Raw genomic sequence first — 24,253 nt, forward strand, 5'->3', positions numbered from 1 at the left:
GTATGAATTATATTTCCAGTATAAGGTACCACAGTTTTTTTTTGTAGGTTTAATGAATCACCACTTTCCCACGTACTAGTTTGCACTGTCATTCACTTAAAGTCGTTATTTTTATCGTTGTTGTCAGATTAACTCTAAATGTTGATACACTCGACAATTATTGTACACACAAAGCCGACCCGCACCACAAATCCAAACAGCGCTGCGCTCAGTCATGCTTCATTCCCGGCCATCTTGGATGATGATCTGACTTGCCAATTAGTCTGGACTGATTCTCTAGGCCTTCTGCCAGCATGCAAGTGTATCATTGTGTGTCCATTTTGCATGTCTGCTTCTAAGAGCTCCTCCACATGCGAGTTGACGTGCACGTTGTACATTTGTGCTCGATGAGAATGAGAAACAGAGCTCATCTAATTCAGAGTGGTAGGAAATTCCAAAAACGTTTTTTATACAAAACCCTTAATTTAGTCTGCAGTTTTTCGTTCACAGTGCAATGTGTACTTCTCGTGAAGGGTTATTTATGTTTTCCTTACCAAGTCAAGTTCCTGAAAATGACTTCAGAACTGAAGTTTAAGTTTCATTTTCCCATTTAATATGAGCTTGATTCAACACACATGCTGCTGGTGATTGAAGTGTCTTTTGCTGAATCACTGCAAAGCAGTTGCAGCTGAAAGACGGCCGACTTCGGTGTCACAAAACCGCAAATGAGAAAAGCTCTGAATTAGTGTCATTTGCCGCTTTTAGAACTCACATTCTGCCTCGTCATTTCATCGGCTACGGTTACTTGCTGATTGATGCTCCTGCCTTTTTCAGTTTCAGCTTCCACTATGCGCTGTGCCCATAATAGACTCTAACACATGACTTGATTTGTGTACATGCGACTCCCCGGGGGCCCATTCAGCTGCTACAGTTTGCTGGAAAAGCAGATGAAACAAGTAAATCTCTGCGTCTCACTGTGGGGAGCCATCTTTGTTGCAAGTTGGGGTCTGTGTACAGAAAGCCCCTCAGGACAGCGGCACTGCCCCGGCCTCTTTTGTCAGATCACATGACCTTGCAGTATGAACTTTACTCTGACATAAGAGATAAACTGGTCCCAGAGTACCGGTCTTATTCGGAGACAATTTATGCATGTGGGTCCAGGTTGAATAGCTGCGGCTTTTTTTTTTTTAAACATAAGATCAAACATGTCTGGATTTTACATTGTTAGACTGGAACCAAATCTGACCTATTAATTACTGTAAAAGCTAAGTAAGTAGTGTAACACACCAAAGAGTAAAAAGGGAATTCTGTGGCTCATTGAACTAATTCATCTTTTTCTCTAATTCTCTTTGGCAGGTCATGCTTCTCAGTCGTGATGGCCAGTATATGCTGACAGGTGGAGATGGAGGTGTAGTATCTGTTTGGCAGGTCCACAACCTCAAACAGCTGTTCACATACCCAGGCTGCGATGCTGGAATCCGCTCGATGGCCATGTCGCATGACCAAAGGTAACAAGCACATACACACTCTGATCTTTTACCTTAGTTAAAGTAATTTCACCAAACTAGAATCTGTTTTTAATTCACTTTCACAAAGTATATTTTTACCAACCAGCTTAATTGTATTTTTTGTTTGATGCCCTCAACACACTCAAAGAAAATTGGGATAGAGGAATGTTTACTATTGTTTTACATCACAATTCCTTTTATTTACACTATTTTAGCAATTTAGGAAGTAAGGATACTAAATTATTAAGGATAATAATTATTATTATTAATTATAGAAGTGGAATATTTGTCCGTTCTTGCTGGATACAAGTTTTCAGCTCCCCAGCAGTCTGTGGTCACTGTTGTAAGATTCTCCTCTTCATGATACACCATACATTATCAGTAGGATTGTGGGTCATATTCAAATTCACATTCAGCTTTCAAAGTCCAACAAGTCCAAATAATAATCTTAGGGTACCTTCACACATATAGAAGTCAGCCATGCAGTGGGTACATCTGTCCCAACGTTTTTTTGTGTTTCTTGCATCAAACTTCAAATTTGCATGTTTACAAAAAAAGAGAAAATTATTTTGTAGACAAACAAAACCTCATGCTTTTCCCTTCCGACTCCTTTAAGGTGCATCATAACCGGCATGGCATCTGGAAGTATCGTGCTTTTCTACAACGACTTCAACAGGTGGCACCATGAGTACCAGACCAGGTACTGAGCTGACGATAGCAACAACTCGACTAACAGAGTTGGATGCTGACAAAAGATCCCAAATTTTGCAAGTGTGAACTCTTATTAAAGGCACTATTCTGTCTAAATCCTGAATGTATCTTGTTGAAAGGAGGAAACAAATGTCCTGTTATAGTAGATTTCAACTATTTTTAAAAGGGCATTGCTATATTTTGTAGACCAGATAGAAAATTTTCATAAAAATCATAGGGTGGGGGTTCTGTTACTGTGCGGTTAAAAACAAATCTATTTTTAGCTGTAAGAATCTATTTTCATCTCTTCCAGAAAAGAAAAGAGGGATTTGTGGGGAGCTAGTGAGAACTTTTTCGCCTGACTTTAAAATCCAAATATTTGTGTACTTTAGGTGTACTTTAGGGTGAGTGTTTTTTCAGTAGGTGTGTATGTGGGTAATTATTACTGAGCTGTCATTCATTTAAACATGCTTTTGCCATTTTGGTAACACAGCTGGTTGATATGAAATGTCACAAGATAAATGAAGAGGGAATATAGATCTATATAAATATATCTAAATATATACTGTTTAAATGTAGTCTGTCATATTTAAAAGTCCTGTTCCCTCTGTACCTCTGTGCTTGCTAAGAGATTGCATTTCAGTGCGCGACTCACTACTCATAAAACACATCAACGCAGACCTGTCATATCATCGTTTAATACCTTAAACATCAGAAACACAAAACTTGTTAATTATTTAGAGGAAGATGTCAGAAAAACCATATCAAGGATTATGTTCCTTTAATTTATGTGTCTGTTAAATGACTGAAGTAAAGGTGATTCTTTTTTCTTTTCCTCGATCGTCTGTGACAGAAGGAGTGAGGGTATGACTTAAAAAAAAACAACACATATCATGCCTAGTGCCCAAGCCAGTTTTACATCTTCAGCGTCCTCTGAGTCCTGTCTCTATAGCAGCTACCAGCAAAGTGCGATGTGTAATGAAAGGAAGGACTTGCTGTGTTTCAGTCCGACTCTTTTTTTTTTTTTTTTTTGGTTCCTTTCATCACAGCAGCCTAAATCACAGGATGAATGATTACGCTAACATCTGATCCAGCACTAAAATGACACTGAAACATACTCTATTGGTCCTCTGTTGAATAAACGTCCACTTGTATCTTTGATTTTTGAGGAAACATTCCTTTAAAGGTTGAGCATTGGTGTGGTTTGAATCTCCAGTTAAGAGACCTACCAATCGTTCTGGAGTGTTTTGTGTGCCGAGTTCTGACAATAAAATTGAATTTTATAACTTGATTTGTGTTTGGTGTCCTGTATTTTCCAGTAGATATCACATCGCCCTCTAGTGGCCAGTGTTGGGTAACAAAAAGATTCATTGTCAATTCAAGTCTTTATTGCAGTTTTATTTTTTGTTGTATTGCAGTTTCAAAACAGTTTGACATTAAAAGCAGCCACTCTATTCCTAATAAAAACCATTTGACCAGTCTTTTCATACAAATTTCCCTTTACAAACTTCTATGACAAAGCATATGAAAATCTAGTTTTACTACATATGCATAAGAGACCAACTCGACATTGCTTGTGAGGTTTTTGTCTTACAGGGAGGCAGAGAAGCGAAGAGGGAGTATCCATGCAGGTGAGAGTCCAGAAGTGTATAAGGAGCGAGATGGACCACTGGAGGAGTTAGCCCTACTAAGACCAGCTGGGATCAATGCTGTGCAATTTGGGATGTCATCTGTTGGCCAAGCTGGTTTTGATGGAGGCATTGTGAAGCTATGAGCTGTTAAGCCAGTGTTGAGGCACAAATCCATAACCTTGACAACACGTTCATCCTTAGTGAATAAATCCAACAGAACAAAAAAAACACTGATTGAATGTTTTGAAGAAACAGTGTTGACTAGTTTCATGCAGCCTGTGAACTGAAAACCAGAATGTGCTTCTTTTTTTTTTTCAAAATAGTTTTATCGTTAAGTAGTTCAGCAGCTCGTTAGAATCAGACCTGCAATTGTGTTTCGCGTCTGTTGGATCTACAGTATGTTCTCTAACATCATTTAATAAAGTCATCACTTCATTATATGACGGCTCAGGCAAAAACAAACCTTCAGGTTCCCGATGGACAGCTATGGTTCTTCACACTAAGTACAATTATAGTGTTATAATAAAATCAAAGGACATTAAACAACTCTTAGAGACGACATGTGAAGGAATGTTACAATGCATCTACAAAATAATCAACCAAAGAGAGACTAACACCACCAAGGCAAATATCCGGACAAATTAAAGGGTCAGTTTAACCCAATTAAACATTTTCTGGAAAGATATTTGTTCTATTTGGCCTATTTATTTATTTCTTTTGCTAACTTAAAGCTACAATGGGCGTTTTCTGGAAGTCAAACTAACAATAGCATGAAAGCCAACAGTTCAACACTCCTCCACCTCCTCCTCCACCTCCTGCCCTTTTCTGCTCCCTCCAGACACCTCTTCTCCTACATCCTTGTTGTGTACCACGTCTTTAGAAGCTTGCTAGCCTGTGACTCAGCCACAGCAACATTTTCCAGCAGCCGATACTGGTTCGAAGCAAAGTGAAGTAGACCTAGAGTGCATTTACAGACATGGCCTTTTGCATTTGGCTGGGAGGAACAGACTAATTCAAAATGCTTTTATAAGGAATATCTCTGCTTCCAGGCTGTTTATTGAGCCTGGTTCACAGCAGCCACTGACAGTCCCTTCTCCACATTAAGATATGTTTTAGAACATATTACATACTATAAAGGTAGATAGGGGTGCTTAATGCAAAATATTAAACTACAATATCAGTTCCCCAAAACCTGTTTAAATTTCTACACATAAGTCACAGACTTCACTTTAGACACTTAAATAAGAAACATTCCTTCCATCTGCATGACTAGAATACAGGTCAGTGCCCCCTTAAGGGGTCACAAGATAAATCAGAGGAACTAGGATATAACCAACATGGTAAGAAAACAGAAAACACATTCATGCTTTATAAAGAAGAATTTACATAAAACTATCTGAATCTTTGGTAAAAAGGCTTTGAACCAATTCACAAGAGGAAAAACACGTTCCTGTTTTGGAATAGAGGATGAACTGACCTGACCCTTTAACTTGAACGTCCATTTGTATCGGCAGACAAATTGTGGTAAACTTGTACTTTGGTGGGTATCATTTTGTTCAGACACTGTACTGCTTATTGTTTACACTTCATAGGAGCAGAGCCGTGGTCATCAGGAGAAAAACGTACGGTTGGCTGACTGAGTTATAACTGAGCCACAGGACTACAGGTAGCAAGTTAAGACTATTATGAGCCGTCTCTCTCTAAAGCAAAATGACTCCACGTTGGGGTGTTTGTGTGTAATGAACACATATTTACAAAAGAGCCACAGGCAGTGAAAACTGGATAATAAATAAAGGAAAAGTTTCCATTAATGTGACACTAAACCATGATGTCTAAAGACAATTCAAATCATTTCCCTTCTCCAAATGCTCAATTAATAAATACAGACATATATACAATCATCAAATCTTCATTCCATCTCTGAAAATGAGTGGGACAGGTACGAAAGAAAAAACATGTCACTGGCTCAGTTTACAGCTACAGTAAATGCTTGAGGTGAGTGTTTACTCTTCTCATCCCATGTTTAAAGATACACATGTAGGTAAAGATGGGGGGGGGGGGGGTGAAAGAGAGACTAGAGAGAAGACTATTTAAACCTCCATAAACTCGTCAACAGGAGAGGGTGGGGTTGTGCTTCTGAGGGGTGTAGAGGGAGGGGAGGGAAACAGGGTTGGGTGGATGGAAGATGGGGAGGATGGTTCCTGTTTGGTTGGTGAAGAGAGAGGAAAAGATAGAACAGGTTTCATGGGAGAGGAAGACTGAGATGCTGCTTCTTTGGTAGGAGATGATGGGGAAGGACAGGACACGGGTGTGGAGGGAGTTTGTGAAGGTGAGCAGGGCGCAGCAGAGGGTGACGTAGGTGATGTTCTTATTTCAGGAGACGATGGAACAGGTAAAGAGGAGGGGGGTGGGAAGGTTTCAGCAGAGGGTGAAGGGGAGAACTGAAGCAAACTTACAGGAGCGGAGGGAAGATGAAGCTTAGCAGCTAACGGGTCGTTCTCGTTTTCAGAAGCGTTAGCGGTGGCATCATGCTCACGGCTTTCTGTGGATGCAGGCGTTTTAGGAGGAGCAGTCTTGGGTGGTGCATTAACTTGTGAGGCGGGTCCTGATGTAGTTGGCGAGACTGCGGATGGACAAAGGTCTTTGTTGCCAGCTGACATGTGTGAACACGGCACAGTCTGGGGGCCTGGACATCGATGGGTGGTGAGCTGGATGGTCTCCTTATCTAGAGCTGTGTTCTGGAAAAACAAACAGATGCATCATCAGATGGATACTTACTGTGTTTATCCGTGAAGTTCAGAGAAAGTGATACTGCAGGTCAATCTACACTGGAGACAAGACCTGTAATTTAGTCTCAAGTTTTCCAGTGAATGATCATCTGAACGTTTGCAGATATTGAAGAAGCAAACGTCTTAATGATCGACTGCTGACCCAGTTCTGCTGATCACAACATCTTTGATTCATGGGGACGAACAACACAATGAAACAATCGAATGGAGATGGACAAAAATAACTGAAAGATGATTGAACAAAAAGACGATGTGCTGAGCCCACAAGAAGACGGATATCAAGTGCTACTCTAGGTGCAGAAAAAGAGCAAATGAGAAACATTCAACATTCACTCAACAGATGCAACATCGTGATTTAGTCCAGGTTAAAGTTAAAGCCAATGACGGATTCTTATGTGGGACTGAAAACTAGTGAATGTCAAGTTCCTCATTTACCCTTGTGCTGAATCTCAGCAGCAGAAAAGACGAGGCATAGCGTTAGGTGCTAGTACATACCATTGCCTTGGAGCTAATTCAGAGGGACGTAATGCAGGGAGAGGGGAGAAGCAAAAGGCACAGAGACTAGTCTTACTCACAGCTTCACAAAATAGTTTCAACACAACAAGCATGATGGCAGAAGGTTGTTGTTCCAGCTCAGAGCCAAGTTGTTTTTATTTCCAGATCATTAAAGCCTTTTCCAAACACCCTGTGTATTTCAGAGAACTGAGATGGAACAACCTGCAAGACTAATTCAGGCAGAGACACGTGTCTCATGCTAGTTTTACATGTGGTACAGTGGTCAAGTAGGATTAAGTGAGTTATTGACTGTATTAGTTTCAAAAGACAAAGCTGGTGTTTCCAAAAACTACAAAAAGTCACATTCATCACATATTTATCTCACACTGTCCTGCTTCATAAATACTTAAAACTGCTTCAAATATGTTTTAGAATCGACAGCACATCCAGAAAGTTTCCACAGTGCTCACACTCCTCAGTAAAACTTGAATGTACCTGAAGGACTCTGAGACCATGAGAGAGTCTCTGGTCTGATGAAACAAAGATTGAATTTGGATATTTTTCAGCAGCAAGGACTGGGAGACTAGTCAGGACTGAGGGAAAGATGATTTGTAATTTGCAGCAATGAACAACTCTGGAATGAACCAAATTAAACATCTCTGAAGAGATCTGAGAACGGCTGCACTGACGCTCCTCATCCAACCTGATGAAGTTTGAACAAAGTACTGCAAAGAATAACGGAAGAAACTGCCCAGAAACAGGTGCCAAGCCTGCAGCTTCAGCTGTAATTGGTGCTAAATCTGCAAACAACTCCTTTCACTTTGACATTTTGAGGTATTGTTTGAGGCTGTAACATAACAAAATGTGGAAAAAGGATAACCAATACTTCCTGGATGCACTGTCCTTGTTTCTGTCTGCAGTTCATTTGTGACCTGTTTTTTAATAATGAAGTCTTAAGTAGGAACCATCAGACAGGCGCACGTGTTAAAACACCAGCTTTATCCTTTAAAATGTGCACAGGACTCTTGTATCCAAAGCAATAAAGACACACTGGTTTGCATCCATCTCTGAAATTTCAAACACTGGCAGCTCAATTCTTCACCGTCTCCACAAGGTGGAACCAGAGTACTAGTATTAATAAGAGTCAGCGCTGCGCCACAGGAAGCTGGTTTTACAGGATTCCATTGAATGAGACCACTAACAAATAAACAATGAACAGCAGAGAGGGAGGCAAATGGATCGACTCTGGCATTAGCTCACATTAACACTGGAAACATGCTAAAAAACATTCTCACGTTGTATATCAACAAGCGTCTCTCAAACACACAGACACTTATTTTCACATCCAATAAAAGTTGAAGTTTGATACGAACGAAACAAAACGTGACTAAATGAGCAGAATGAGGATCGTGAAGAGAGGCAAAGGGGTAAATCTAGGACAGAGTTAATCAGGCCCCTGTCAGTCGGTTATTGAGAGCAGTTACTGCAGCTGGTGGCCAAGGGGAAGAGGGGCAGGGGGCCTGAGAAGAAACAGGAAGGAAGAGGGAGCAAGGGTGGGTGGAGGCTGTTATAGATGGAGGGAAAAGGACGAAGGGAAGGGCGATGGCTGGAAAAGGAAGACGGGAGGCAGGAGGGGGCTATGAAGCGTGTACCCGGCTTTCAGCTCCAGGGTTCCCCTGTGGTCCTGGGTTGAGTGTGAGGGAGGGGTGATGAGGAGGGAGGAGGAAGTGGATGGAGAAGAGGAGGGGCCAAGACCAGGGCCCGCATTTACACCTCAAACTGTCAAATGAAATTTACAACAACATGAGGCTCTGTGCAGTAAAGAGGGGAGACCTAATTTCTAATCAAAGAAACCCCCCTCCCCCCCTTTTTTCTTCTTTCAGTTCAGACAAACTGAAGAGAGTTGATGGGTGGTGTGACCTGATGAGGTGGAGAGTGGAGGAAGTCAAGCTCTACAACAGGAAATGATGCAAGTGAGACTTGAAAGAGACAGAATGGAAGGCGATGGCTGCTACAGGAACGGCGTCTTCACTGTCCCGTCTCCATCTAAAATCCTGCCTGACATGTTTGCTGCTGCACAATTTGTTTAGAACTTGTTTTTAATGTCTCAGTGAAGATTGAGGACAGATATTCTTGATCCACTGATTGAGTGGGCGTAAGATTCCAATAACGTGAATTAGAGGAGGCTCAATCTTCAGTATTTGGGTCAAACATTCACCGTCATGCTGTAAATGTTTGAATAGAGGCCAACATGTGCAGGCTGCTGCAAGCACCTTGCTTGTAACTACTAAACCTATGTCAGACTTAAAAGATTTAAGAAGTCACTGACAGTTCTCATTACTTCCTGTTTTATTAGATTATTAACTAAAAGTTGCTGCAGAAAATATCAAATTGGACAAAACGTGTGTATTGTGTGTTTGGCTGCTTACCATGATGACGGTCACACCAGCAGTGGTGGTGTTGTGCTTTGGCGCAGTGTTAAAATGTGTCTTCAGTTTACCTGTGACCTCCATCTTCATGTTGTTCTCCATCACTACGTCGTCCTACACACAGACATGCAAAGTGTACAGAGGCTTTCCACACAGAAAACTATCATAATGCACAAACCATAAAAGTCTCGCTACTAAAGGTTGTGTTTATACATATATGCCAACACACAACACAAGCACAGCGTGATAAACTACCGTGACCCATGGGTGGGAGAGGACATCTTCTGCAGTGTATCGAGTCTCCGCATTGACCTGCAGCATCTTTCCAATCAGCTCCTAAAAACAAAACACACAGAACTTTTCAGACTAGTATCTCCTTTTTAACATGACGGTGTCATGTTAAAAAAGCATTTAGCTCACAAAATGAATGATTTCAAGTAAAGTATAACAAATAAAAAGGGACTACTTTTTGGTTTTGTCGAATGAGATGTCAAATATGTTAAACCATTTCCTGTTTACATATCCAGCACACACATCATTATCTCACGTTTACGTCATGTCCCCCTGATGACTAGGTACAACATGCAGTCATGACGTGGTGGTTGACATCTTCAAAATCTCCTAATAGAAACATGTAGTGCCTTGACGTCAACCAATCTGACGTCAGAATTGGTCATTCTACAGAAACAGCCCCCTGACATTCGTGAAGGTCCTGCGGGCTGTAAAAACTGTGCCATACTTCTCTGTCCTCATCTTACTGTAACTCTCTGCTGGTCTTCACGTTGTGACGCTGTGCATCTCTGCTAACACCTAGCATTCATGTGCTCTTGCAAAGTCAGGTAAACATGCATGATCTCAGGATAAAGATCCTTTTAAATTCAGCCCTGCACTGCTTCATAACTGCATGCTCGTGCTGTGAGGTCTATAACTGTGCACTCGTCTACAGTGACAGGCCACGGTAATAGCAGTGGGTTTAATTAGCAGTTTGGTCCTGCACGCTGAGCACGAGCTGTCACCTTAACACATGACATTAATTTTAAGGAATGGAGGGGTTTTTGTGTTCTTCAGCAGACAATAGTCATTAAAGGAGTGTGAACCATATGGCTTCACATGGGTTTGGTGTGTGTGTGTGTTTAAGTAGTATTATGTACAAACACAATTCTTAATAAGTAAATAATAAGTAAATAAGAAACCGAGTGGGCAGTCGACATTAATTTTTTTAATTAATTATTAATTGTTTTTCCCCTCACTGAAGATCAAAATACAACAATCAGTTTAATAAACACAGTAATAATTAGCTCAATAAGCAGTTTTATATGTTAAACGTGTCATATGAACATGAGTTTAGTTTGTGTTAGTGTCAACCTTGGCCGAGTCCGTGATGTTGTCCCAGTAAGGACTGGGAAAGTCAAGACGCCCCAGAAGAATCTGGTCAAACAAATCCTCTTGCTGGTTATTGTCACTGGAACAAATAATTCATCATGTCTTATTCAGCAAAGAATACACACTGTTATTATTAAATAATAATTAACTGTAACTATAATTATGGTCAACAAATTAAACATTAATGTAAATACATTTAATTCTATATTATGACTGCATGATGCCAATTACTAACACAAAACAACTGTTTATCTTTGAAGAAAAAAAAAAACTTTTCCACTTCCACATCTACTTACTTTAACATGTATTTATTGTTTAAAACGAAACACTTAAATTTGGTATTAAGTAAATAACCCTGGTTTGAATTAGCTGGATCATGAGCATTAGGTTAATTATATAGGTTGAGGGTGAGGGTGAGTACCTTCTGAAGGGAGGGAAGCCACACAAAAGGATATAGGTGATGACACCTGCAGCCCAGATATCCACCTTCAGACCATAACTGTGGAAAGAGAGGTCAGTCATATTTTTAATCTCCATACATCTGATTCAATTCTACTCTTTCGTATGTAGAGCACGTTTCGATTTAAACTCACAGATCAACTAAAACATGAATGTTTCTGTATAATCAGCATTTTCTCTGAAAAGATACCTGAAAGATCTGGATACTGGAAATCCAGCTTACCCAGACTCGGCTATGATTTCTGGAGCCACATATGTAGGAGTTCCACACACAGTATACAAAGGTCCTTCCACCACTGTCGCCAGGCCAAAGTCCCCAAGCTTCAATGACTTGGTGCCGTCTGGGTACTCAAATACCTAAAATAGAAAATATCATAAAATCAACTGTGGAGCTGAACATGCAGAGAAAAGTGTGTGTGAATATATAAACATACCAGAAGGTTCTCGGGTTTAATGTCTCTGTGGACGATGTTCATGCTGTGCAGGTACTTCAAAGCTCCAGCGAGGTTATATATCATGATGCTGGCATCTCTCTCGGTGTATTTGGCAGAGGAGGTGATGGCATCAAATAAATCCCCTCCCTGTGACAACATCACCACACATGTTAGACTGCACACAGAAATTAGGCTATGGAACAGAGAGAAGCGTCGACTGTACCTTAACAAGCTCCATAACCAGGTACAGTTCAGAGGGAGTGTCCACCTCCTCGATCAACATAATAATGTTGGGGTGTTTCACCTTCCGCAGCACGGCCACCTCGCTTTCAATGAGGTGCTCCTGGAAACACACACCCACACAAATAATCCACATGAGTATGTTATTATATGCTCCAGTATGCAGGATTTAAAGTGAGTCATTAAGCTCATAAAAAGAAGCGGCATTGTTGATTGAATGTGTGTTGGTGTCAGAGGTAAGACTAATAATATAATTTGAGTTAAGTTGAATAAAACATTAGCAACCAAATACAAGAGGATCAGCGACATACAGGCTATTCTGTGGGTGTTAATAATGCACAGCGGAACACTAACAAATGACCCTGTCTTAGATCTGTGAGTGTGTGTGTGTGTGTGTGTGTGTAGAAGTCTGAAGGCAAGACACACAAAGAGGAAATATGAGATGGAGATAAAACAAGGGCAGAATTAAACCTTTCCGCGACACTTGGCCTTGTCAATGATCTTCAGAGCAAACTCTTTTCCTGTGGACCTGATGAGAAACAATGCAATTAGGGCTCAGCATAGAATCAGCCCTGACCCTGACTAAATTCAAACTAGAGCACTGCCACTTAGATTTTAGAAAGGCATGTTAGTTGTACACTACCTGAAATACACAGTAAAACAGTCAAATTCACAAAAACTGAAGAAAATGTTTGTTTAGCGTTGAGGGCACGCGTAATGCACCATGATAAGAATGTAAACATCACTGTGTTTGTTTACATGAAACCCCACAAGGTCTCTACAAGTATCTTCCAGGAAGGTGCATCAGATCATGAGAACACACACAGTTGACAGTCATCATCTTATCATTATATCCCCGGTCTGCCTGGCCTTTCTGTTGACTCACGGGATTAAAACGCTAATGAAGTAAATTCACTGCTGGGTTTAATCCACGGGATATTTCTGTCTCCACAATGCCTGTCATCAGGACTTAAACACCCTCATGGAGCAGTTATTGCACGTGATGCATGTCTCATTAAGCAGTGAAACAAGCCACACGCTGTGCTCTCACTGCAGACAGCTGCCAACTGTGCAATAAACATTTCCAGCCGGACACAGTTTACCTACCTCTCTACACAGTCCTTGACCACGGCGAAGTTGCCATCTCCGATGACCTTCCCAACTTTGTATTTCTCCAATATGGTGGATGCAGGAAGGCAGCGGTTGCCGTTAACTGCTAAGGAGAGATGAGGGTTACAACGGGCAACAGATGAGCCTCGCTGTTCAGTGAAAACAAGGTAGATTTAGAAACTCAGCCAGTTCTCAGAATGAATTAAGGGCCCACACACTGTGCAACTAAATAACACACCTGGCACCATGATGCAAAACCATCATGCAGTCCTTCTGCAGCAGTTAGTGAAGAGAGCAGCACTGTACGGTTTCATATCCCTACACACACATAGCTCTAAAATCAATCAGTACATCACAGTAGATTGATATTCTCACACTGCAGTTGGATATTTTATAGTTACACTCAACACCAGCCTTACTCTGTTCCACTTTGATTGGGTTAGAAAATTGTATAATGTGGCCCGACGGGACAAGATGAGGGCCGTTAGTTAGTTTCATTTCTAAATGGTAGAAGGCAAGGGAATCCATGTATGAGCAGCCTGAGTTGGCAAACAAGATTAACTACTCAGGCAGGAGAAGAGCCGAGCAGAGATATGAGAATGACGCACCCTCCGGGCTCAGTCGATTGCTTTGCTCTTGGTGGTGGTTCAACGAGCCATTTGCGTTTGTGGAGGAGATGTGATGTGATGGAGAGATCTGCAAGAAGCAAAATCAAAAATCAAAAATAAATGTGAGTACCTCGTCTAGTATACAAATCACTATGGCAACCGCTTTAAAAACACCCACATGGATGAGACACAGCAGGTTTATTATTGTTAGGTGACATCTGACTAAAGACACTTATTGAAGTGACAGAAACATGAGACTATTGAATAAACATTATATTCCAAATATAACTGAGCAAGTAAGTATACAGTTTTATGCTCAATTATTGTCCATCCATTCTCCAAACAAGATACAAGTACCTGTAGATATATGATATGGCTCTGCTGTTCCCAGAATATGTATATTATATAATATACAGCACAGTCACTATATTAAAACCTGAGCAGCAAACTAGGTCTGACATAGGCTTGTCCTTGAAAGTGTACAAGATCTCAGAGCTACAGAAATAGATGTTCACCATATCCAAAATTAATGATTAATAAGTTATGAGGGTAATTTCTGAAGAGCACAGCTGCTGCAGTTTTGATATCTTTATTTTGAAATGTCAGTCAGCACCAGGACCACACAGCTTAATGCACCAAAAACTTCTTCATGGACCAGTTTAGCCAACAACCTCTATGTGACTTTTAATGAGGTTGAACAATAGACAGTCATTTATGTGATTCCTCTTTAGTTTTTCAAAACACGTTGCTCTACTCACACTCACACAGTGAATTTAAACTTGTCAGTAAATCATAAAATTCTAATATCCTGCCAAATTAATGTGGATGATTAAGTCTCTGACTGGGCTTAGAGAGGAATGGTGGCTCTCTGGAGGAGGTTTGCCAGCTGGCTGGAGCAGATAGAAGCGTTGTAGTCTGGGACTAACATGCAGCTTACAGAAGAATCCATCAATAAATCAGATTAGTATCTCCAACTCTACCAAAAATACGCCACAGAGCTGCAACTCAGACTGTAGGTGACACATGGCTGTCAGTCAGTGACCTGATGCTGCATCATTTTCTATGAAGTAGGTCAGTACAACCCTGCCTTATCTGTTCCTTTTAAGTTTGTGTTTGGTGACACTTTCCTTTGTGAGCTGCCATTTTAGTCTCGTGAGTAAAACACATACTATATGTGATACATTATCCTACCTTAAAATTTGGGATGCTTCTGGGGCTGGTGGGGGACGGGGTCAATGACTTGGTGGACTTGGGAGTTGAGATCTGGCTGCTTGAGACACCATTTACTGTAGAGAGAAAAACAGATTTAAACAACACAAAATGTTTGAATAAAACTACATTTAAAGTCAATAACACTATGCAAGGTACATTAGGTAATTTTTCTGTTACTCGCTGACTCACACATTTATGTTTAGCAGGTTGCTGAGTACTTAGACCTGCTCAAGTAGAGATGCTGATGTGGCAGCAAATGTAATAGTTAATGTCTGCACCACCTGCAGACAACTGCATTTTTATAGTCAGTCTTTTTTGGATGTTTTTGAGGTTTAAAGCAACACTTTTCCAGTGTGTTAGCAACAAAAAAGCACATAAGCTGCATAAGCTGCATAAGAAGCATAAACTGCATTGGTGGCACGTTACATTCACCTCATTTAGATGTTGCACAACTGCTTCTGCAGGTTTAAACTGTGTGTGGTGCTGCTCTTACTACAGGGTTAATTATTCAGCACAGTGTTATGATGCTACATAAGAAAAACATTTTGTCAGGGTTAAACAGTTTTTATAAATATCCCTTTAACATTACCAGTAGATTCTTCATTTACACACTATAAGGAAAAGAAAGGCTCACAGCAGGGGCCGGAGCTTCTACTGTTTTGGTGAATCATTCTCTCCAGAATGGATTATTTCTACCTCCCTCTCTCTTGGTTTCTGGCACAATTACAGAGACATAATGCGTCAAACTTCAGTTAAAGTCTCTTCATCTGCATAAACCCAGCTGAGCGGAGGAAAATCATGTCACATTGCCTATAGGCTGTACTTTTGTTCTACGTTTCATTGTCAAATTAACCCAACTGTCCTCTGTGTATTTAGTTTTCTTAAAACTTGTGAGAAAACAAAACATGACATGATATTATACTGTAGCTATGTCAGCAGAAAATGTGTGTATTTCACTCTGGACTGCTTTAGTCTGTTAAATGGGTATTTACAACTGAGAAGAAGTGAATCTTAAAGCTGTGAGATGCTCATTTTACTCACTTTACCATAATTACCAGAGTACTTAGTGCTCACACCTGATAGGACAGGTATGTGGATTATTGCTTATCGCCGGCCTCACCTGGGGATTTGATTGGAGACTGACTGGTGGAGTAGTGGACAGGTCGTCTTGCTGCGTTGTCAAAAGAAATGCAACAACAAAATGAAACATTCAGGCAGATATAATTATCAACATCATATTACACTACACTGTAATTAGCTGTTGTAGCTGAGGCAGAACTGGGCGTGCTAGCAGTGTCACTCTAAACAACCTCTTGTATCTCTTCTCTAAACTTGACAAAGTGGTTTGTTGAATATTAACACTCAGCATAATGTCACCATTTCTCAACGCAGCAAAGAAAATGCTTAGTCACTCTACACAACTGTCAAAGGTTTAAGATGCTGCTGCCAAATATAAAGGTTATTATTCAACCTGTCATCCAGAAACGCACTGGATGTTACTTTGGCATTTGATGGGATTTTATGTGCATGAACCATATTTTCATACATAATAATTTGCATGACTTGACCTTTCCAACTGTCTATTAATGAGTATTTGCCATTTTTGTATATACAGAAGTACATTTCAACTTAACAGGGTTAATACAGTAGGGTTCATGTGTCTTACCTGCACCAGGGGACTTGCTCCGTCTTGAAGGTCCAGGGCTCTTAGCAGTTCGATTCGGAGTAGCAGAGCGGCTGTACGATGACTTCAGCACTCTGCATTCTGGGGAAACAACATGTACAGGGTAACCCTCACATTTATAAATGTTCTTTTATAAACAATGTCTCAAACAGTTAATGTGGTACTGAGGAGGAACAAGAACAGAGGAACAGATGAATTCTCTGACTTCTTCTTCCAGTTTAGGTTTAGGTTGACCTATGAAGATATTGTAGGTTTTTTATGGTGTACAACTAGGCAAAAATAATTTTTCCTTTCTTTTTTATTGACCAAAACCCTTTACAGAGTATCTTTAAATGCCGTCATGTAATGAATTAAATCAATAAATATCTGATTAGAACATAATAAACAAGACCCCAAATCCTCCGCATTGTAGTAGCTCTGATACCCCGGCACATCCTGGCTGGCATGCACAGCTGATTTAGTGATGCCGTTATAAATGTTTAACTCAGTCAGTTAAGAGCAGATGTTGTAATGAAGCTTGTGGCAAAAGTGTTGTGTTAAAGAGGGTGGTCAGATGTAATGTAATGATTCACAGATTAATGTTTACCAACGGTATTTCTGACTAGATACATATTCAGATATGCACTACGTCCTGACTGAAACCAAGCTGCTAAACTTTTTTTACAAAAACTTATCAGACTATTACACACTTTTCTACAGATGTATTCCTTCCATGCAGTAGTTTGCATAAAACACTTCTTTTTCTAAAAGGGAGCTTTTAGAAAAACAGCTTCTGTACCTTCAGCAGAGAGTACAGTGTACCATTTTTATTCTGTCAAAGACCTAATTCTTAAAAGTGGAGCACAGGAGTGTAAGTGGGACGAAAACTTTAAACTGCCCCTGAATATGAACAATCACTCATTCTTAGTAGCAGCTCACACATTACGTGTTAGGATATGCCTCCCTGTTGTTAGCTAACTTAACATTGATTTAAAACTCACTTTCCCCTGTCAAGATTATAATAATAAGTAATAAAAAGCATTAATTATATTCACACACACATCTCATATCCTGCTGTCAGCTTCCAAACAGAAAACAGTGTTACACTGAGCCTAAAACACATACACACACAGACACACACTGAACAGAAAGAGATGGATGTTTAGTTAGTCTTAGTCAGGCCTACCAGTCATAAAGGCTGTGGAAGCCTTACCGCTGTGATCCAACACAAAGTCATCCTGGGCATAGCGGTACTTCTCTGGGCCACATGCTATAAACACGTCATCGTCCCCAAAGAAGTCCTGCAGGCAGGTAATCTGGAGGAGGAAGGTAAGGAGGAAACAGAGGTCAAACATATCCTCTATGTATAGCCGTTGTGTACAGTCAGACCTTTGTAAGTTTAAAAGTGAAACAAAAGGCACGTATAAAGGTCCTGCATAAGGATTATAAATGCGCCTATTACAGTCTGAGTGCACTCTGAAAATTGGTAAACTCCATTTGTTGCTTGGATCCCATTATTTCCATTTGCCCTGCCAGGCCCTTGCCACTGTGCCTTTTAAGATATTACTAAAGCCAGTGTCCCAGTCACAAGCTTTCAACTTTTACACACAGCGGTCTTTTGTGCAGTTGAATATCCAGTGCTGCCTGATGGTTTCATACCACTCTACAAACTTACAGTTATTGGAAATGAAAAAGGAAGAAGACTTTATAAATTAAAAGAAGAGTTTTAATTTTTAAAAACATCATATGCTGTGTGAGTAGGGAAATACTTTGAATGCATTTGTTGGACCTCAAAGTTATACACGTTGCATTTTTAGGAGAAGCACTGACAGTAAGTCTTACTTTGCTGTATCTGTTTCAGGTTGGAGTTGATTGAAGCAAAAACGTAAAATCTTGATTTGGATGTTAATAATAAAAGCCGCTGCAGTGTTTGTCCTTAAAATTTCTGACATGTACAATTTGACATTTAAGCAAGCTTGCACTGAAAAACATGTAAGTGCTTGACACTCTGTGGCATCGTGAAAGACTTTGCACATAGTTATCTTCTATGAATAGTGTCTAAGAAGAAAATAACTGCTTACAAGACTGCAGGATAAAACACTGCCAAAGAACATGAATACAAGCCTGACTAATATTGGCAGCACAAGCGCAGTCTTCAGTGAAATGAGACCAAAATCAATTTGTTTCTGACTTGAATCCAACACCTTTTAAAGCTGCGAGCACATGAAACCTTTCTAAAGAGCAGCAGAAACACCGAATGTGAGGAGTGTCAGAACATCTCTCCTCTGGTAGCTTTTAAAATCAATCTGAATATATCAGTATGTGTTTGAATGAGACAGAGTTTGAAACATCCGACAGCCAGAATACTGCAGAGTTGATGCAGAATGATGGGAGGAAAGCGTTCCAGTTTACATTTGTGCTCTGGGGTAATTTGTCCTGCCTTTTCTCTTCTGTCTCAAACTGTGATCGTCATTTCCTCCGTAGGCCTCTGTGCTTTTTACTTTTACACCCACTACCCACCCCTTGAGACAGAAAGAGGAATCACTTTTAAACTACAGCAAGTTGTGCCCTCTCCATACACACACACACACACACACAATTATTCCTCTGTTGCTGTAGGTGGACAAGTAGGAAGACAAAGGAGGAAAAGATCTGTTCATTATCCCACCCCCCACCACATGCGATTGCACCCACACACTGGCAGGCATATGTACTACATGAGCACACACACACACACACACACACACACAGACACAGACACACACACACACACACACACACACACACACACACACACACACACACAGACACACACACACACACACACACACACACACGTTAGAGGAGGAGTACAGCATGGCTGAAGATTGTGGGCAGATGGATCCTCTAGGGGGGGATTGAGGGCCGACACGGTGGGAGAAAAGTGTGAGCCTGTGTGTGTGTGTGTGTGTGTGTGTGTGTGTGTGTGTGTGTGTGTGTGTGTGTGTGTGTGTGTGTGTGTGTGTGTGTGTGTGTGGGGTGGGTTTTCAACAAACTGCTAGTCCAGAAAAGCAAAATGGCTACTGAAGAGCATCTCCACAGAACAATGAAGAGGTGGAAGCTGACAGAAAAGGAAACAGCAGTGGAGGAGGAGTGAGAACTCTGACTAAAATAACAGCAGAGTAATATTTAACAGCAAACATTTAGCTTTCTGTAGGCCAGGACTCAGTTACACACTTATTAATAATGAATAAGACAATTCACATGACTCTCCTGCATGTCCTACATTCACACAGCTCACATTAAAAATACAAACAGGATGTACTATCAATAACACGCTCATAAAGAGCTTTTTGTCTGCTCTTTGAGGCAAACTGATGAATGTTTACAGGGCAACAACTGAAAACGAATCAGTGAAAGTAGAAAAGGGGGTTCTGAGTCATGTGTGTCCATATAGCTGACGGCTACACCGCTCCGTCAGGGCGCACGTGTTGAATCACCATAGCAACAGCCTACAGGCACAGTCAGATGTATGTGTCAAAAATGGACTCCTGTTCTAGTGCACGCTCGCAGGATGAAAGACCGTTACATGTGGATATTAGATAGATTTTCACTGACCTTTGACCTCAATCCACTCAGTGATTTCTCTCCAGCATATATTTTTCCACCAGCTCAGCACACTTGTCATTTGTCTGAGGACAATTTGACACAGCAACACAAGGACTGCTAAGGTGAGCACCGTCCGCTGGCAGCGGAAGCACCATTAAGGACCTTAGTGACCGTAGTTTGACAATGACTGGGGGAAAATACAATTAGGTGCCTGCCTGTTGAGCGTTTTGGGTGAAGATGGGTGTCTGTCCATAAAATACTTTTTCACTTCACTTTTTGTATGCAATAAACAGCATTAAATGTTTCTTAGTGAGCGTTAGTGGTTATAATATGTGGCTAACCATAACCATAAGCTTAATCACAGGTGGAGTAAAACTGTCTTTAACAATGTGAAACCTTTGCTCATGTGACCTTATCCTCTGCGTTTTCACTCTTGCATCTAACAAACACTCTGCTCCAACAGGCCTTTTCTAACTTATCTTGCTTTTGCCCCAGACCATACTTGTCTCCTGGTGTTCCTGAGACATAGGGCTTATTGTGAAGAAAAAAATATTTGGTGCTGGAATATTATTTATCTTCATCGAGAAGACCCCTGGCTGTGTTCTCATTTACTTTCACCCCATGTACACACCTCTGTCTCTGCAAGGCTAGCACTGCTGTGGCCTGTGATAAAGTACATTTAAGCTGGCCAGTGACACCCAGGGGAATGCAGGGGAATGGAGACAAATGGTGCCTGTATGGACAGGGTTTTTAAAAGGCAAGAATAAAAAGAGGTCAAGTGGTTGACAATGACAAATCTACGGAAACGATATTTTAAGTTGGTATTGATATAAATTAAACTGCTCTGTATTTAAATTAAGGACATTTAAAATGTACAAGTGTTAAGACATACATCATAAATGTATAGATAAAACTAAATACTGCTTCAATTTAAAACAAGTAGTGAACACAACACTGACACGATAGACATAATATACGTAGAAGCTACAAATCAATATCACCACCACATCTGATATCTATCAATGCATCTTAAAAATTTGAATATAGTGAAAATCATGCATATGCTACAGCTACTGTAATCCTGGATCCTTGGCTGTCTGGAAAATAGGGCTGAAACTAAGAACAAGACCAGTCAGAGAGACGTTAGTCAGCTGGTGGAACTACAGAGGGGTGTGAAGATAAAGAATGAGATCAGGTTACTGGGAAAGTACAAGGGACTGAAACCATCAGTGGCCCTGGAGATTACTAACAAAGGTTTACACCCTGGCAAGGAGGATAAGGAAATGTACCAAAGAGGCAGGGGTGTGCGATAGTTCCTGCTCCTCGGCTTTTGGGTTTCTGCTGCCTGAGGTATTCACATCAGCACATCATCCCCTGGGGTCAAACTCCTCATATACTCATGGATCTTTGTTGTTTCATCCTGATATTGCCTCTGACACTCACTAGTCCTTGACCTCCTTTATTCTGCAGTGTACAGTTGGGTGCTGGATTTGGTGTGAAACCCTTCATGCATTGTAAAGAGCTTCCTTGTCTCAATGTGAATACCCTCCATTTGGTGTTCATCGTTTCCATTTGCCTGCAGGATTCCAAAAGGTGTTTTGTTCTTGTTCTAGTCTGACTTATTGTCAGATTGTCCTGGCTACTCAGGTACACCTAGCACATACTTTGTTAATCCAGGTGATGTCTGAGCCAGCATGACATGCCCAAGGACTTCTACTAAAGGCAGAGTATGCCGGGGCCTTTAACCCGCTGTTTCTCCATCTCCCATAGGTCTAACCACTTCTAGCAGCAATTATAGCAGAACTATTGAGCTTCCTATAAAACACTTGAATATATAAACCACTAACTGGACTAAGCTGATAGATTTTATAGAGCTTTCTAAAATAAAAACACACAGTTCCCCCGTTTACTTGTGTTTCTTTAACATGATCATTTATTTGGCGTCCTGTTTCTGTGTTCAGTGTGTTCACCAGATCAGCAGGTAGTGTGGAGTTGGTTTAAGTTCAAGTTTGACTGAAAGGTTATTAAAGCTGTGAGAGTGAACCAAATCATCCTAATTATTAAACACCAGTGTGATTACAGACACAACAAATAACCTCTTAGAATTCAAGTGGACCACTTTATGAAAGCTGACAACTGAGCGACATGAGCTAATCCACCAATCACATTTATGAAGATGGAAGTCTTAATAATCTTCTAAGCGCCCTCTCACTCATAATGTTATCACGGTTGATTATAAATTGGATCACATCGGCTGCTTCCTCTACATCTACACTCCCCTCAAAAAGTATTGAAAAAGTGAGGACAGTTCCTTTAATTTTGCTGTGGACTGAAAAAAATTGACATCAAAAGAATATGAGCAGCAAGAGGCTGGAGTGAAAGTCTGGAAAAGCATTACAAATTAAGATTGTAAAGGGTTGGTGATGTCAAACCTTTCCGTTCCTCTCTGGATAAAAAAGTTAAAGTGTTGATCTTTTGTCTCAAGAGTAAAATGCTGAATATGTGAAAATATGGATTGTCAGAAAGTAAAAAACCTTTGCACAACATTATTTGTCATGGAGTATGAATGTATGAATGTCAGGCTGCATTGCCCATGTTTCTCTTTGGCCTTGTCAGCCACTGCCAGGATAAACAGCCAATGGCACTCCACTGCCAGCGCCGTCCTGCTAGGGCCTGTCTCGTCCAATCAGTGAAGTGAACTGTTTACAGGGTTTTGTCTGGACTGGATGATGTTTCTTGAGGGTAAACTGAAGTTTACCCGCCGAGATGCGACACCCCCTCTTCTCTCGTATGTCTGACCTTGCTCTCACCATCCGTCTGTGTCCTCAGTTCTGCCTGCTGTACATTCGGCCCTGCTAAACTTGGCAATGGAGGCAAAACAGGACAAGGGCTTAAAGTGTGGGTGCCAATGAAATTATCAAAAGGACCCCAACCTTATTAAATATACACAATATTGCAAATTAAGTGGAGGGTTTTAACAAATATAACAAAGAAAGACTTTTGATTTTAGAAGCATGAAAATAAACCAAACATATATTGAACCAATGTATTGCATTTATTTCTTAAGTTGGGAATCGCCTTTACTTCTGCATAAATCAGGGTGTGTACCCAAACAGAACTGCTACACAAAAGCACATGGTGAGTATTTATGGCAGAGAAGACCATGTGATGGCTGACAGAATGATCACTGTAATCATTAGGTATCATTAGCCCCACTACCTCCAACCCCTCATTGCTGTTTCTCAACCTGAGCCAGATGAGCAAGATAAGGTGGGTGGAGTCCTGAGGGAAAGACAAAAATAAGAGACAGAAAGATCTCCGCCTCTTGACATTGAGGATGCTTGGTATCACAAAAGAAACAAAGTGTTCATGGTAAACTAGAAGTGAATTCTTTGTGCTAGTTCAGGCTTAAAGTCTCACTTAAACTGTTACTTGATTACATGTAGATTAGATGCCTATTAAGTTTGTCAGTGATGCTTAAGCCAAAGCCAGCCAGCTTATTAACTCTGCTTGAACTCTTACTTGCAGACAGAGGCTGCTTCCTGAGACTGTTTAATTCTTGTGGATTAGAGCAGCAAATCTCAGGCACGTGTAACAGCCAAGATGGCGGCGACATCAAAATGAGCACAGAGTAAACTCAGCTCAGCCGATCATTAACCAGCTACTGTAGATTCACATTAACATAGACTTTTTATAACAAATTCTAGTTGCTTTTAGTCTCTAAAACATTCAGCAGCACCCAGCTGTAAATTAACCCACTGAAGAAAAATGACAGAATTTCATTGACAAGAAGATATCTGGAGATACTGAAGGCACTTAAAAATAAAAGAAAAATAAATTCAAATCGGTAGTTTCCCTAATTCCATAGACCACTTTGAGAAACTCTAAGGCAGTGCAGTGAAGTCCGCCTATACCAGCCTGTGGCTGACTGGCCTGCACTACTGCCGGAGTCTCTCTCTTCTTCTCCTCCAAGTCCTAAAAGTCACACTCTGAAAGAGACATTGCAGTACATCAGGCTACGTATGCCGTATACGA

The 24,253-nt window shown here is 40.7% G+C and overlaps 2 protein-coding genes across 9 annotated transcripts in view; one reads left to right on the forward strand and one right to left on the reverse strand.

The window, feature by feature from the left end:
* lrba (LPS responsive beige-like anchor protein) overlaps window positions 1-2,232 on the forward strand; it is a 160,660-nt gene extending 158,428 nt beyond the window's left edge. For all 3 annotated transcript variants that reach the window (XM_026359540.1, XM_026359538.1, XM_026359539.1), the window contains exons 55-56: window positions 1,336-1,487; window positions 2,104-2,232. In XM_026359540.1, the coding sequence (XP_026215325.1) occupies window positions 1,336-1,487; window positions 2,104-2,194 (243 nt within the window). In that variant the 3' untranslated portion in view covers window positions 2,195-2,232. The remainder of the gene's footprint in view (window positions 1-1,335; window positions 1,488-2,103) is intronic.
* Window positions 2,233-3,554: 1,322 nt separating this feature from the next.
* The window catches only part of dclk2a (doublecortin-like kinase 2a), a 34,767-nt gene continuing 14,068 nt past the window's right edge, over window positions 3,555-24,253 (reverse strand). The window contains exons 3-17 of one of the 6 annotated variants that reach the window (XM_026359544.1): window positions 17,844-17,946; window positions 16,634-16,732; window positions 16,088-16,138; window positions 14,947-15,041; window positions 13,756-13,843; window positions 13,145-13,253; window positions 12,509-12,566; window positions 12,021-12,140; window positions 11,798-11,944; window positions 11,587-11,720; window positions 11,326-11,403; window positions 10,887-10,983; window positions 9,777-9,857; window positions 9,522-9,635; window positions 3,555-6,546 (exon numbers count right to left, since the gene is read on the reverse strand). In XM_026359544.1, coding sequence (XP_026215329.1) covers window positions 5,899-6,546; window positions 9,522-9,635; window positions 9,777-9,857; window positions 10,887-10,983; window positions 11,326-11,403; window positions 11,587-11,720; window positions 11,798-11,944; window positions 12,021-12,140; window positions 12,509-12,566; window positions 13,145-13,253; window positions 13,756-13,843; window positions 14,947-15,041; window positions 16,088-16,138; window positions 16,634-16,732; window positions 17,844-17,946 — 2,022 coding nt within the window. In that variant the 3' untranslated portion in view covers window positions 3,555-5,898. Of the gene's footprint in view, window positions 9,636-9,776; window positions 9,858-10,886; window positions 10,984-11,325; window positions 11,404-11,586; window positions 11,721-11,797; window positions 11,945-12,020; window positions 12,141-12,508; window positions 12,567-13,144; window positions 13,254-13,755; window positions 13,844-14,946; window positions 15,042-16,087; window positions 16,139-16,633; window positions 16,733-17,816; window positions 17,947-24,253 lie in introns of all 6 variants that reach the window. The other 5 variants (XM_026359541.1, XM_026359546.1, XM_026359543.1 and 2 more) reach the window with 5 other exon arrangements.

This window comes from Anabas testudineus, chromosome 1 (genome assembly GCF_900324465.2).
Source record: "Anabas testudineus chromosome 1, fAnaTes1.2, whole genome shotgun sequence".
Lineage (NCBI taxonomy): Eukaryota > Metazoa > Chordata > Actinopteri > Anabantiformes > Anabantidae > Anabas > Anabas testudineus.